Raw genomic sequence first — 13547 nt, 5'->3', positions numbered from 1 at the left:
AAAATTAAAACCTTTTGCTAGTAATGGAAGACAGAAATAAGATAAAATGTAGACATCCTATACTACATGAGGATTTTATCATAACATCCCTTTTTCTCTCATATAAATGTTGAAAAACAATTTTGAAGGGAAACTTCCTGCTTGATGGTCATCTAGCTCTGGTATTTCAAACAAGCTTCCCTTGTTGGGGCAAAGAGGAAGTTTGCTGTCATCATCTTCAGCAGTTGTGAAAGTTTGCCTGAGCCCAGCGATGCTTTCTTCAAGCTAAAACAGTATAAGTACAGAGAGAGGGGGCTGCTATGTTTCTGTAAAGGAAAAGCAAATATTGTAAAAGTAGTTTGTGTTTCTAACTCAGTGAATAAACCATTAAATTACCTTCTGTCTCAAGACCTAGGAAATTTTTTCAGGTTATTGACTTTCTGGCCAGAAGTCATAGCCATGCTACAAGAGATACTGTTTCAGCAGAAAAGGACAGATTCTTTTAATAATAAACATAAAGTAAGATATATGAATGAGAAGACAAAAAGTAGAAAGCTAGGTGGGGGAAAGCATGATTTAGACATGTCAGGAGTTTCTCAAAACATAGACGATATGATGGCAGCTCTGTTACTGCAGATGCCCTCCCACTCCCTCTGGTCAAGGTATCTCTCAGATCAAAATGATACCAGGACCATGGTACAAGACCCATGGTCTTAGAGCTCTGTGCTTCTCCCTTGCTGTAATCCCAAGCTAAAAAGTGAAGTACCTCAGCTTTTTTTTTTCTTTAAGAAAAAAAACCCCAAAACTTTTCTTCCTTGCTCAATTCTTGGTTTTGGCAAGTTGAAAGTTCACAAACTTCTGCGTCTGGGTTCTATCCTTTCATCCACCAAACCTGAACAAAGACTATTTAGCAACCATTTTGAGCTCTGGACTTCAGGCATCTTCTCAGGATCCTTAATTTTCTTTCACATGAACCAATTTTAGAGAAAATCTCCTTTGACAAAGCTGTATAAATTTTGTGATTAAAGCAGCTCTGCAAACTATCCAGCAGATGAAGCACTCTTGCACGACTATACTAAACTGCTCCAGATTTTATTCTGCTGAGAAAAACTCACTATAACATTTCAAGTCGTATTTCAAAATCCACATTCAAATTCATTTGCAATTTGCTATTTCAAGAGATTTGCAATAAGATGAATTGAATTTTGACTACAGTTAGGAAGCAACACAGATAAGCTGGAAATAAGATTGTGTAACAATAAGTTAAACACACTTACAATGAATGGAAATTGTATTTATTATTTCACTAAGAAAAAACAGATGAAACTCCATTAGAAAGATGCTTAATCTGTTTCCTCATACAAGTTTTCATCACCTTTTGGCAGGTTAATGCTAATGGCTGCCCTGAGGTTGGCCCAGAATAGGGGGCGCTTGCTCCTCTCCTTCGGCCACTCCATGTAGGTGCGCTTTGCCATGAGAGCTTTCAGCTTGTGATACCTGGCAGGGATAAGGTACGGAGGGATGGGCTCCAGTAAAATGAGGATTAAGCTGTTGGAATTCTCACTGAATAACTTGTGATGGGCAAAGTACAGCTCATAGTGGCACCACTCACTCTGCACAAAGTTGGGAGACAACACAAAGATGGACCTGTAGCTCTTCTCAATGCAGTTAATGATGTTCTCCACAATGCTCTTGCCGGGGATAAAGTTTCTCTCGTGCTGGCACAGTTGCACGCTGCCCTCCTCCCTCTCCAGGTTTGGGATCAGCTCGTTCTTCACCCACAGCGAATCGCGCTCGCTGTAGGAAATGAATGCGTGGAATTGCAGAATGGCCTCCTGATCTGCGGGGGGGTTGTGCCAAGCTCTGCGCTTCGTCTGCGTCCACTGCCACGTCATCCGCACGTACCACGGCACGTCCAGGTAGATGCACAGGAAGGCCACCGCAGCCACCAGCAGCAGGGTCAGCAGCAGAGCTGTCACCAGCAGCAGCGTCGTGTTGCAAGCCAGCGGGCTCAGGTGGAAGTCCTTGAGCTCCGTCCCTCGCAAGCCCTCTGGGTACTCGCACACGTAGGCCGCCGGCCAGCCAAACAGCTTCCCCCCGGAGCGCCTCTCCAGCTGGATAAAGGCTTGCAGCTCACAGGAACACTGGAACGGGTTGTGCCCGGCCTGCAGCTCCCTGACCCTCGGGCAGCTCTGGAAGAAGTTGGCAGACGGGGTGAGGATCGAATTCATCTCCACATTCAGGAACTGCAGGGACGTGAAGCCGCCGCAGCCCGGCAGGTCGGCCAGCCTGTTCGATGCCAGGTTCAGCTCCTGCAAGGATTTCAGCTCCGCCACCCTGCTGGGGACATTGCTGATGTGATTGTTTTGTAGGCTGAGTTTTTGGATGTTGGCTGGCAAGCACTCAAACACAGCATCCACCAACTGATTGGAGGACAGGTCCAGCTCTGCCAGAGACTCGGCCCACTGGCACTGCACGCCAGCTCCATCGTGGCGCAGCAGGTTGTTGCTCATGTCCAGGTATGTCAGGGATTTCATACGGCTCGTCATGAAGCTTACTTTGCGAAGGCTCTCAAATTTATTCTTCTGCAAGATTAATGTCTCCAGCTGAGCTAGGTTGTCACATTTTTGAAAAAGAAAATCTGTTAAATCATTCTTTAAAAAATTTAAGTATCTAAAGGAACTCTTACGTGAAGGACAAAGCATATGAATCATCTCTGAATCAGCTATTGTCATCTCTCTAATATTCATGTCTGCAAATATTTTGTATAGGTTATCCTGTGAAAAGTACATGTCTGTGATTTTAATTTCCTTCATTGTCAATGCTTTCATGGAAGTACCTGAATAGTCAAAGTTATAACGTTCAATGTCTAACTGCTGTGTTACATTGTTAATATTGAAGTATTCAACGGATGAGTGCCATACAGTCTGAAACATTTCCATGAGATCATTCCAGTTCACTGACACATTTGTCAGTGTCAGATTTCGTAACTTGGATCCTTGTCTGAAATTAGATAATAAAGCTATCAACTTTTTTACATTTTTGTTTTCGATTTCTGACAATGACAGGCTTTCTGTAGTATTTTGTATCACAACCCAATCACCATCAGTTTCGGACTGACGGCTCTTTGTATACAGGAGTGGCAGGCTCGTGATTTTTTGGTTAGAAACATCTTCTGGAAAATTTTTAGAAACAGATGTAAAGAGTTCATCTTCCACAGACAGGCTGACATGGTTCCAAAAAGTTAATGCAAACAGACACTTATACAGAAAAACGTTTCTGAGAAAGCTCATATTTAGTGTCATACTGTTTTCTCTTTCCTTGCAGGCGCTCAATACTTTTCTTAACTGTCCATTTTTGTTCCAATCCTGTGGAAATTAAAGAAACACAAGCAAAAAACAGATTGTATTATTAAGTAGCTGTGCAGGAACCATCAGAGAGAGAGATTTTTCTCAGGTTCCAACTTCTCATTTTTCCGTTTGATTCAAAAAGCAATTATTTTCTACAATCATTCGGGAGAGACATTCTTTATTCACAGACCACTGAAATTTTTATTTGGCAAATAAGGTGTATTTAACAAATAATGAATCAGGTTTTTACAAACCATGTTTGATTTCATAAGTGTCCAAAATTTGCTGCTTTCTTACAGAATTTCTGCTGTGATACAGTGCATTATGAATGCTTCCTAAACTGTGTATTAAGCTTTGATTAGAAAGTACAATAATTGGCATCAACATCATCCTCTCCTCAGGTTCCCTCTTAAGTGATGTGAACTGGGCTCAGAGACATTATTTTAAAATGGACTTTTGACAGTAACACTTGAACTGAAACATAGCACGGAGGTTTAAGAGCCTGAATCAAAAGCTGAGTGTCTTTAGATAGCTGAGACTGGATCATCAGTGCTTCTTTTAACTAGGGAAATGATGGTGAGGGTAGAATGATCTATATTTATGCCCTGGGAAAGCCCACAGAAGGGTTCACTTCTTGTCTGAGCTTAAACATTTCCTGAATTTAGACTCTGAAAGTGGGGTGGTCACATTTGGTCACAAGTGTACAAAGAGAACACCAGACACACACTGGGAATATTTGCAGGCTACACAAAAATATACACAAAAATAGATGTAGAACCTCTGAGCACAAAATCCAGCCCTGATCTAAGGACACTGACCTCAAACATCTCTGTTGTGAAAGAGAGGTTTATTTAAACAGACTTTAAAAGGAAAAATCATAACTGTGTCCTTGCTTTGGTTTTCCCGATTAGAGGTCACTTTTTCTTTCTGAGTGTAGGAGTTTAGGAGAGCCAGCCTCCCTTTGTTTAAATCAGCCATTGAGAATATTGTCTTAAATCTCCTTTTAGCTATTGCATAAATCCATTATACTGCTCCTCTAAAAGAGGAACTGGTAAGAACTTGGTTAACAATTTTACATGTGTAAATCTTATTAAAAGCTGTTTTCCAGATTTCTAATATCTTTTTATTTCCTCTTCTTTCCCCTTCCCTCCCATTAATTTTAAATCATAATGTTGCCTGAGGTTTCCCACAGTACTTTTTAATGACTGCAGCGGCCTTTACCTTTCCCTTGATATTGAAGGGGTTAACTTGTGATTTTATATTTCTAATGACTCTACAATGAGACAGTAGCTACCACCTGAGAGACTGATTTACAACTTCAAGGACTACATTCACTGTGCCATTAACTATTCCATAAGCTTTCTCAGAATTACTGGGGCAAAATACATCTTCTATTTCATCTAACAAACAAACAAACAAACAAAAACCACACAAAAAAAAGTCCACTGAGTTCTTTAGTAAAGAATGCATGAAACTAAGCTTGGAAATCATCTAGAAATAGTGGGGCAATATGGCAAAACTCTTCCAGCCTTTTTCCAAATTCTCATTTGGAAAAATTATATGCATCACAGCCCCGAAAATGCATTTGGGCATATTCAGTTCTATTCTTCTGATTGTTTGGGCAACTTTACTAATGTGTTTATAACTAACCAAAATACATAGCTTCAAGAGAAAACTGAAAAAAATCTACCTTTAAATCATTATTCCTTCTTTGGATAAAATTTCAGTAATATCCATGGACCAGATATAAAAGGATCTGATTCTTCTACATGTGCTTTATTTTCCTTCTCTTTCATATATCCTAGCATTCAGTCAAATTATTTATGAGTACCTTCAAAATTTCTTTGGAATATCAAATGAAGGAACACAAGTAAAAACTTTTATAACATATAACTTGTGATTGGAGGCTAATACTGTAGAAATTATCCTTCTTAGTCATATCACTTTTACTTCAGAAGTATCCTCATGTCTTCAAACATGATAAAAAAAGCTTAATCAAGAAAAGCAATCCAGAAGGCTAGGCAAGCCAAGAGCATGGCAAGAAAGTGTCCTGTTGGTTAAAGAGCAGGGGGAGAGAAAAAAAAATGAGGTTTTAAGAGTTTTTCCAATATAAAACTGGTAGAAACTGACTAAACTTCCATATAAGAAATAAAGAGAATGCATATAGCTGAGACAATTCAGTATTAAGACATGCACCTCGCAGGTTACCAACATAGCAAAAAACTAATGCTACAAAAATGCCTTTCACAAGGATGAAACACACCATCAGGTTAGACCCAGTTCCTGAACTGTAGAAAAATCAGGAAAAACTACTGCCATCACTCTGCCCCCCTTAACTATGGGTGTAGTGCTAATAATGAGAGACTGCTACTTGGACAGGTTTTTTGGATAAGTATTCTGAACACAAGCAACCTCACCATCATTCCTTACCCATACACTTGGAAAGAACATCGTACACTACAAAAAACAAGGCTCATTTACAAATAAGATACATAATATAAAACAATTACAGCTAACTAGCAACAGCACAAAGTCAACAAAATTAAAACTTTTCTCACCAGAAATCCCTGCTGTCCGAAAAAGCAGAAAATGTTCTCAGGAAAATAAAAAAAAACAAAAGAAACTTCCTGTAACTCTATCCTACTGAGTAACAATACTTAGGAACGCCCAAATTTTTATATACATGTTTGTGCCATCTACTGACAGCTTGTGAAATGGCATTTGCTTTTCTCTGGATGTATTTTTCACATACAACATTACTGTAATATCTCCACTATTCTATTATTATTGAACTTTACATTTTTATGCTTTGCAATATATTAAACAGGAGAAATATGAATCTTTTTACTACTTTCTACCTTCATTAAATTAATATGAAAATAAGTACTTCTTTTGAATAAGTCTCTATGCATTACTGCAAATTTTTGTCCATTTTGCTGCACCAATTTAGTTGTCAGACTCTTATCAAGGCTGGTTTATAAAAGTACCATTTGTCTTAGTTTAATTTCCATTTAACAGGAATGGAATAATAATCTCTCTCCTACTCCAGCAGTGTTGCCATTGGGTTAAACAGTGAACATGGAAACACTGAGTGGAATTTGGTTTGGATTTTTTTTTCTTTAATTAAAACAGAGTGGTGACTTTGGCACTGAAAGCCCAAACACAGGGTTATTGTCCTGGCAAAGATATAAACCAGTCCCTCTATTTCTGTATAATGTTGGTCAGAAATTCCACCATAGCTGAGATCTAAATACAGAACTGCCACACTATAACCTACCTTTCTGGGTTAGCATATCATTACACTTTCATTATTTAATATTTCAATGATTCAGGAAGCAGAGGAAATAATCTAAAAAATTACTTTTTCACTTTAAGGCTTATTCTGTAGATGATATTTAATTTCTCAGCCTCAGGTGAAAAGAGGTCATCCAAAAATGAAATTGAAAGATAGGACAGGTAGTAAGCAACAGAATATGGAAAATTCACTGCTATACTGCTGATGAGCCTTACAGTAGTACTGTATGATTTCATGTGACCTCTTGGAGTAGCTCTCCTCAGTGGCTCACGATGTGCTGGTTTGCCTTCTGTGTCAAAAGTAACTTCTCTCGCTGGCAGACTAGTGATAGAAATGGTGCTGTGTTGCCTTTCACCACTGTAAAGGCCATGCTTCGCTTTAAAATGAGGTCGCAAAAAGAGGAACGGGTATGAGGAATTACACAGAAACAAGAACCACAGGCTGTTGGAGACAGCCTGCAACCCCTTTGCTCAACCAAGTGTTTCACCGACTGGAAATGTGTGCACACACCGCCGGCTTCTGTCAGGGGATTTCCCGTAAACACAGCGATAGGAGGTGCCGAGCGGCGTCTGAAACGCTGCATCTCCGTCCAGTTCCGCAACCCCACGGGTCAGTAAGTGCTCGCTTTGAGGAATGATTACTTTCTTAAAAGGAAAAAAAAAAGTTTTATGCCAGCTCAGCAACTAGATTAATTTGGACTTTTTCTCTCAGAGGACGGGTAAGCACTGAACCGGTTTCCCAGCGAAGTAGCCACATCGCCGAGTTATCTGAATCCAGGAAGCGTTTAGAGACAATGCTCTCGGGCACGTGGTGTGATTCTTGGGGTGTCCTGCACAGGGCCAGGAGTTGGACTCGTTGATCCCGATAGGTCCCCTCCAACTCAGCACATTCTATGATTCTATGAAATTCACCCCTTTTCCGCCTCATCCCAGACGCGGGGGTGGCGCCGGCCCTGAGGGAAGCGCTGCTGAAGCCGCGCCCGACGCTCCGGCCGGCGCTTCCAGCGGGGTCCCGCCGGGCCCCGCCGCGTCCCCCACGCCGAGGGCCGTGAGGGGCGAGCATGGCGGCCGGGGCGGCTCCACGCGCTGGGTCAGAGAAGCCTGAAGCCCGGGAAAGGCTCGGCAGCGGCATGAGGCTAACCCTTTACAGCAGGCGGCCACCTCACACAGCCGGAAGAAGAGCGAGGGACAAAAGCCAGCCCTCCCGCCCTGGGGCCGGCCCGGACAGCCGGGCCCGCTCTGCCTCCTCCCCCCGCTACTGCCGACGTGGCGGGGCGGGGAAGGGAAGGAGCCGGGGGCGCGCCGGTCGGGGCACTGCTGAGCGGTAAGGAGCGCGGCGATTTCTGCATTTTCTGCCGCTTTTGACACTGGCTGCGCCACACAGCTCTGTCCCAGAGGGGAGTTTCGAAAAGGGGAAAAAGGAAAAGGAGAAGCGGGAAGTTGTGGCCGCTGCGGGCTTGCGGGAGCGGCGCCCCGGCTGCTCCTGCCCCGCCTGGGGCAGGGGCAGAGGACAGCGGGGCAGGGGGAGCTGCCTGGGACGTTCGCCTGCGCTCGCCGTGCCCGCAGCGGCCCGCGGTGGAGGAGGGATAGCGGGCGTCGAGCGAGAGGGGAGCAAGGTGCCGTCGCCAAAAAAGTTATTCCTCCCTCCCGCTCGGGGACGGTGATTCGTGCCCAAAGCGCCCGGCGGCAGCTGGGCTGTGCTTTCCAGGGGAGATGAAACTCCTCAGACAGGCTCGGCAGGTGTCGCCACCGCCGGCCCCCTCAGCGCGGCTGGGCGCTGCGGGCCGGGCTCTCCCCCGCCACCGGTCCGGGCTGGCCTTAGCATCTCCCTCACAAACTCCCCGTAGAGTAATTCCCTTTGGGCGGAGCTGTCCGAGCTGATTTGGATCAGGACAGTCTCACGGATGAGAGGTTGAATGACGCTGGCCCCGGGTGCAGCCCGGCTCATGTGTTCTGCCAGACGCGGTAATTCGCGGTTGCGTGCCGTGCTCCTGGAAGAAAGGTTCAGCAGGCAGCTGCAGGGACCGTGGCCCCAGTGGTACCCAAAGATGATCCAGCAGTGCAGAAATCCATGTGCACGTCTGTGTCATCCTTTAAAAAGTGCTGGGCTTACTCAGAGCTAATGCCCATTCAAAATTATGAAGTATGTGTGTAAAGGTTTTACAGGTTTTAATAGAGGATCCTCATCTCTTATGATGGAATTTGACTTACAAATACAAAAATTTTCCTCAGGTGATGCTGTCCATCACACAGTGAGTACTGTTACAACAATAGCACTACTTCCCTACAATAAAGCATTTTATAATATTTGCTGTATTTTTAATGGTAAGCTGTCAAATGCAAAGATTCTGACTTCAGAATTCATGTTTTCTGAAGATAATTAAGCTAGAGTGTAAGCTGAAGTAATACAAGTGATAGCAAGTGCTTACTTTTTTACTTATGTTTTTTGTTCACTGGTCCAAAGTGCTACTCATGGAACTATTTATAGAAGTGAGCTCCATTCACATTAGATAAACAGGCTACTAAAGCTATAGGTGTATACAGCTCTATAGACTTTAATAAAATATACTAATTTAAATACATGCTTCTTAGGCAGATTTCTCCTAAATCCCAGTTATGTTTTGCTTTTTGCCTTTTTTCCCCCCTGTTCTTAGTCTCTCCTACAATCTCCATTCTTCCTGACTGATGCAAACCTTTGAGCCATGTTTAATTAATATGAGAGTCAATGTAAAGGCAGCATCTACAGAGAGGACTGTACAAGTCTTTTTATGCCATGCAACTCAACATTTTGCAAGCTCTCTGTCAAGGATTGTCTTCTGAGTGCCAGGTACACTGTTGTTACCAACACTTAAATTATAGTAATGACAGACCAGCAGTCCTTTTGGACTCTGGCAGTGCCACTCCTTAATCAGCTGCAGAGTTTACTCTGTGGCTTTATCTTTACCCATCAGCATCCTCAGCCTGATGACTGCACAATGGTGGAAAATACCTCCAAAATTACATTGGAAGATAAGGAATAAGTAAGACCAAACGGGTTCATAACTTTAAAAAAAATCATTAACTACCTCATACAAGTTTACCTTGGCTTCAAAATTGAAGTTTAATCACACAGCTGGAATTTTAGGAGATGGTGAGAAGTGTTGCACTCCCCAAAGAGCAAGACTTTGGGACAAGTGATACAGAAACAGTGTGAGCAGTGACTCTGTGCTATGGCTGTGTCTGTGAAATGGCTCTAGGGCCCATGGCCTGTCATGTTCACGGATTATGCCCCTTCTCAATCACATCAATGTCACCACAGTTGTAGGTACAGAGAGTTATCCTCCCCTCTGGCAGTCAGTCAGCAGGCTGTAGGAACCCTGTGTATGTCTCAGCCATGAAAGGAAGAGCAAGAGCTGCTTGGCTTTGCAGCTTGGATTATTTTCTTCTGCAGTGGTCTTTCATACACACCTGATAGTGAATTTAGAAATTAGCCATGTGGAAACTCCTACATTTGACTGCTCCAGACAAATTAATATCCTTTCACTCTCACTAAACCATATTTTGGAAAGCAGTAATGCTGCTCTTTGTATTTGAGTGGGATCCTGCAGAGTGAGTGGAGTTACAGTATTATCCTGATGCCAGTGCCAGCATGCCACAGGGCTCCATGCTCCATGCTTTTGGAGATCTTACATCAAGGTTGTATTGTTTTTCAGCAGTAGCATATGGTAAACACTGTGTATTTTATAACAAACACTGAAATGTTTATGGTACCTAAAAGACTTTGCTTTCTATATTCAGAACTGAAAATGTCTGAAGACGTATCTGATGGCGCCCCACCTGAAGAAAAACCTGAAGTAATGGAGATGCCCAACAATGAGGTATTGCCTCATGAATCAGTACCACACCTCGTAGAAGCTGAGATCTTGCCTGAGTCTTCACAAGATCAACATGGACAGGTCACTCAGAATGTTAGTAATGGAAAGGAAGGAGACACAGTCATTAATGAAAACCCTTTGACTGAAAATCTCGTTGAAGGCCTGCCTTCCAGCCTGCCTTCCAGTGAAGACACAACTGAAGACAAGCCCACCGAGTGCATTGAAACTGTAAGCCTTGATACAGAACCTGAATTGGAAGAAACACTGCATGAGCAAAGCAATCCAGTAAGCAATACTTTGTTTTCTCTAAAAGCCCTCCTCTCCTTGCATTGTGAGGACAGAATTTTGTGTAATGTATGTCCTGTTTTTCACAAAAACCTAGAAATTTATGTGGAAAACCTACACAGGGATAAATTAAATTGCAACACCAAGCTTTTGAAAACTAGTAATAGTTTAATTTCACTTTTCCAGTATGATATTAATTTGGTCTTTCAAGTCTGGTTGCAATGAAACTTGCATTGTGTAAAGGTGATATGTTACTGGACACATTCTTGAGACAACAGTTTCTTAACATGATTTAAATATGGAATACTGATAATGGCTTAGCACTAGCCATTAATGTAAAAGGTATGCAGCACCTCCTCTGGCTGTGTTTTTAGTGAATTCAGTTGTTAGGAGTTCCCTGTGCACATCTACTGAATTACACACATGAGGAGACTTTGGAAGAGAAGCCTCCAACTCTGGCTCCTGCCTCCAACCCAGCAAGGAGACAGGTTCCTACCTCTCCCTCATATTAGCCTCAATAAACTGGTATGGCTTTATAGGATTGGGTACCTGAAGAAATATTAGGACATCTGTAAAGACATCTCTGGAGAGTAAAGCTCTTCTAGGAACAGATGATGTGAGCTATGCTTCTGGTTTTTTTGTGCACAGAAGTTTGAACTCCACATAATACCCAATCTGTCATCACCTATTAAATGCCAGACTTTGTTGCCTGACAGTTTCTTTGTGTTTCCTCCTGCCTCTTGAGAACAAGATTTTTAGACAGTGGAGTAACATTTTTGTTCTTATAGGCTGCAGACTCCTCATCTAAAGCAAGTAGATGGGGAGCTTGGGGTACCTGGGGAAAGTCTCTCCTGTCATCAGCTTCTGCCACAGTGGGTAAGTGTTCTGTTGGTAAAATGTGTGGAAACAATTAATAATTTTCATGTGTCATTAGACAGATTAGTGTTGCATCTTAAGGATTCATAGACAATTTTGCCTTGATAAGCTTGGGAAGCATGATTTTTTTAAAGAGGAAGATGACCTTCCTAATTATTCAAATTATGGACAAGGTACTAGTCTTGTTTGTAAAGTTAATGAATTACTTGGTTGTGACTTCTTCATAGAAAGGATCCATAATCCAATACAATTTCTATCAGGCAAAGGCTTATGGTTTCTCAAGTCAAAGCAACCCAGATTTTCATGCTTACTCGTGTTAATGGTTTGTATGCCAGGTTTGACTCCTGCCTACACATGAATTCACTTGTGTAAATCATTCCAGCTTTTCTTGCCACCAGTGAAACACTCACACTGTCACACTGGATTTCAGACAGTAGAACAATGTATTAAAACATGGGCCCTGTACTCCCTCTCCCTATACTCTCATTTCCAATGGTAGGTCAGTACAGTATGTCCTTGTGAGGACTTCAGGTGAAACTTAACTATTGCTCTTTGAAAACTCACTGTCAAAAAGCAAAGCATAGAAATATGTAGTTACAGTGGGAAATAATTTCTCACAAACCAGAAATGTTTTGTAACAAAACAATCTGTTAGCTGGTCAGTTCTTATAAAGGATCCACGGAACACTTTCAAAAGATGAACATAGGAATTAAAATTAATTGCTAGTTACTAAAAATGATTCAATAGAGATACTGGTTTTATGATCCCATATAAGGCTCAATAATTCTCCTCTTTATCTCCTGTTTTTCATGGACAGTAAATGGTTTCTGTCTGTTTCTCAGAGGAGGGAAATTTCCTTGTCCTCTTTTTTTTTCAGTAACATCCACAGTCAGGAGTAAATAACTACATTTTCTTTCAGACAACAACAATTAACGTTTCTAGGTACATTCAGAATGGGTTTCTAGGGTGTGTAGAACAAGTTTGTTGTGTAGGCAGTCTGACTTGATAAGGTTGTGTGATGTCTGTTTTGAAGAGGCATGTCATCACCATGAATAAATATTTTTAGGGTTGTTATTGTCTGAAAATGAGCGCAGCTGGAACAAGTCGAGTTGCCTTGGAAAAAGAGCTTCCACATGCAGAAAAGGAAAATTGTAGAATAATTTTAATTCAACATCAGAATGGTTGCACTATTTCACACTGAAGACCCATCTACTATTTAGGTTCTGGCAGTGACCAAGAACAGCTAGGAAAGCACCTAAACCCAGATGTATATAAAGCAGCAGTTTCCAATTTTCCTATTTCCTAGAATCTGCAGCATAGACAGACTTCTTGACCCTGGGATCAGGGTAGGTTGGGTTTCCATGTTACTGTCTAATAATTTTGAATCTAACTTCATGAATTCATTTAACATAATTGACTATGAATTAAGCAGAAATAAAATTTATGTTCTTCCATATTTTGTGAACCCAAGGTAACTTGGAAGACCAAATAGCTAGTCTTAGATCTGTTACAGGAAATCAGTGCACCAGGTAATATTTTATATTCCTGATACAGAGGGCTTATTTCCTAGTTGTTTATTATGAAAATTCCTGCTTGATCCTGTAGAACACTTAACTGTCTCTCACTGCCATGGACACGATATGGTTCTGAAGAGACCACATATTTCCTTCAGTATGATAATTCCCTAGTGAGATATATGGAAAAAAATTTAAAGCTATTGGGAATTTCTATAAGCTTTATTATGATTATTATTATATATTTATTATTCTCCTCAAAGTTACTCCATTCAATATCTGATCAGTTCAACCAACACTTCATCTCCTGTTCCACACCAGAAAATAGTTTTGCTACAGACCAGTCCATTGTAATTCCTTCAGAGTAGCAAATGCTGTTAGTAAAACTGCCTTCT

At 41.8% G+C, this 13547-nt stretch overlaps 2 protein-coding genes across 5 annotated transcripts in view; one reads left to right on the top strand and one right to left on the bottom strand.

The window, feature by feature from the left end:
* Nucleotides 1-1252: 1252 nt before the first annotated feature.
* LOC134418721 (toll-like receptor 1) lies at nt 1253-7564 on the bottom strand. Of its 2 annotated transcripts, none has more exons than XM_063157416.1 (2): nt 6840-7564; nt 1253-3347 (listed from the first exon to the last, which is right to left on the bottom strand). In XM_063157416.1, exons 1-2 carry the CDS (start codon nt 6858-6860, stop codon nt 1323-1325), a joined length of 2046 nt encoding a protein of 681 aa, XP_063013486.1. In that variant the 5' UTR covers nt 6861-7564; the 3' UTR covers nt 1253-1322. The 2 variants fall into 2 exon arrangements, with proteins under 2 accessions (XP_063013486.1, XP_063013487.1); XM_063157417.1 differs by lacking the exon at nt 6840-7564 and adding an exon at nt 5888-6107.
* Nucleotides 7278-13547, top strand: part of FAM114A1 (family with sequence similarity 114 member A1) — a 31093-nt gene continuing 24823 nt past the window's right edge. The window contains exons 1-3 of one of the 3 annotated variants that reach the window (XM_063157418.1): nt 7278-7342; nt 10401-10762; nt 11551-11638. In XM_063157418.1, coding sequence (XP_063013488.1) covers nt 10409-10762; nt 11551-11638 — 442 coding nt within the window. In that variant the 5' untranslated portion in view covers nt 7278-7342; nt 10401-10408. Of the gene's footprint in view, nt 7343-7858; nt 7948-10400; nt 10763-11550; nt 11639-13547 lie in introns of those variants that run through there. The other 2 variants (XM_063157419.1, XM_063157420.1) reach the window with 2 other exon arrangements.

Source organism: Melospiza melodia, chromosome 5, assembly GCF_035770615.1.
Source record: "Melospiza melodia melodia isolate bMelMel2 chromosome 5, bMelMel2.pri, whole genome shotgun sequence".
Taxonomy (NCBI): domain Eukaryota; kingdom Metazoa; phylum Chordata; class Aves; order Passeriformes; family Passerellidae; genus Melospiza; species Melospiza melodia.
The sequence above is the reverse complement of the archived record's forward strand: the minus strand, read 5'-3'. Positions and strand labels throughout refer to the sequence as shown.

Excerpts from the sequence above, each read along its gene's own strand:
- LOC134418721 (XM_063157416.1), bottom strand. The coding sequence starts at position 6,860 with ATGAAATCATACAGTACTACT. Across the intron at positions 3,348-6,839 it reads TGAAATCATACAGTACTACT|GATTGGAACAAAAATGGACA; the intron begins GTAAGGCTCATC and ends TAATTTCCACAG.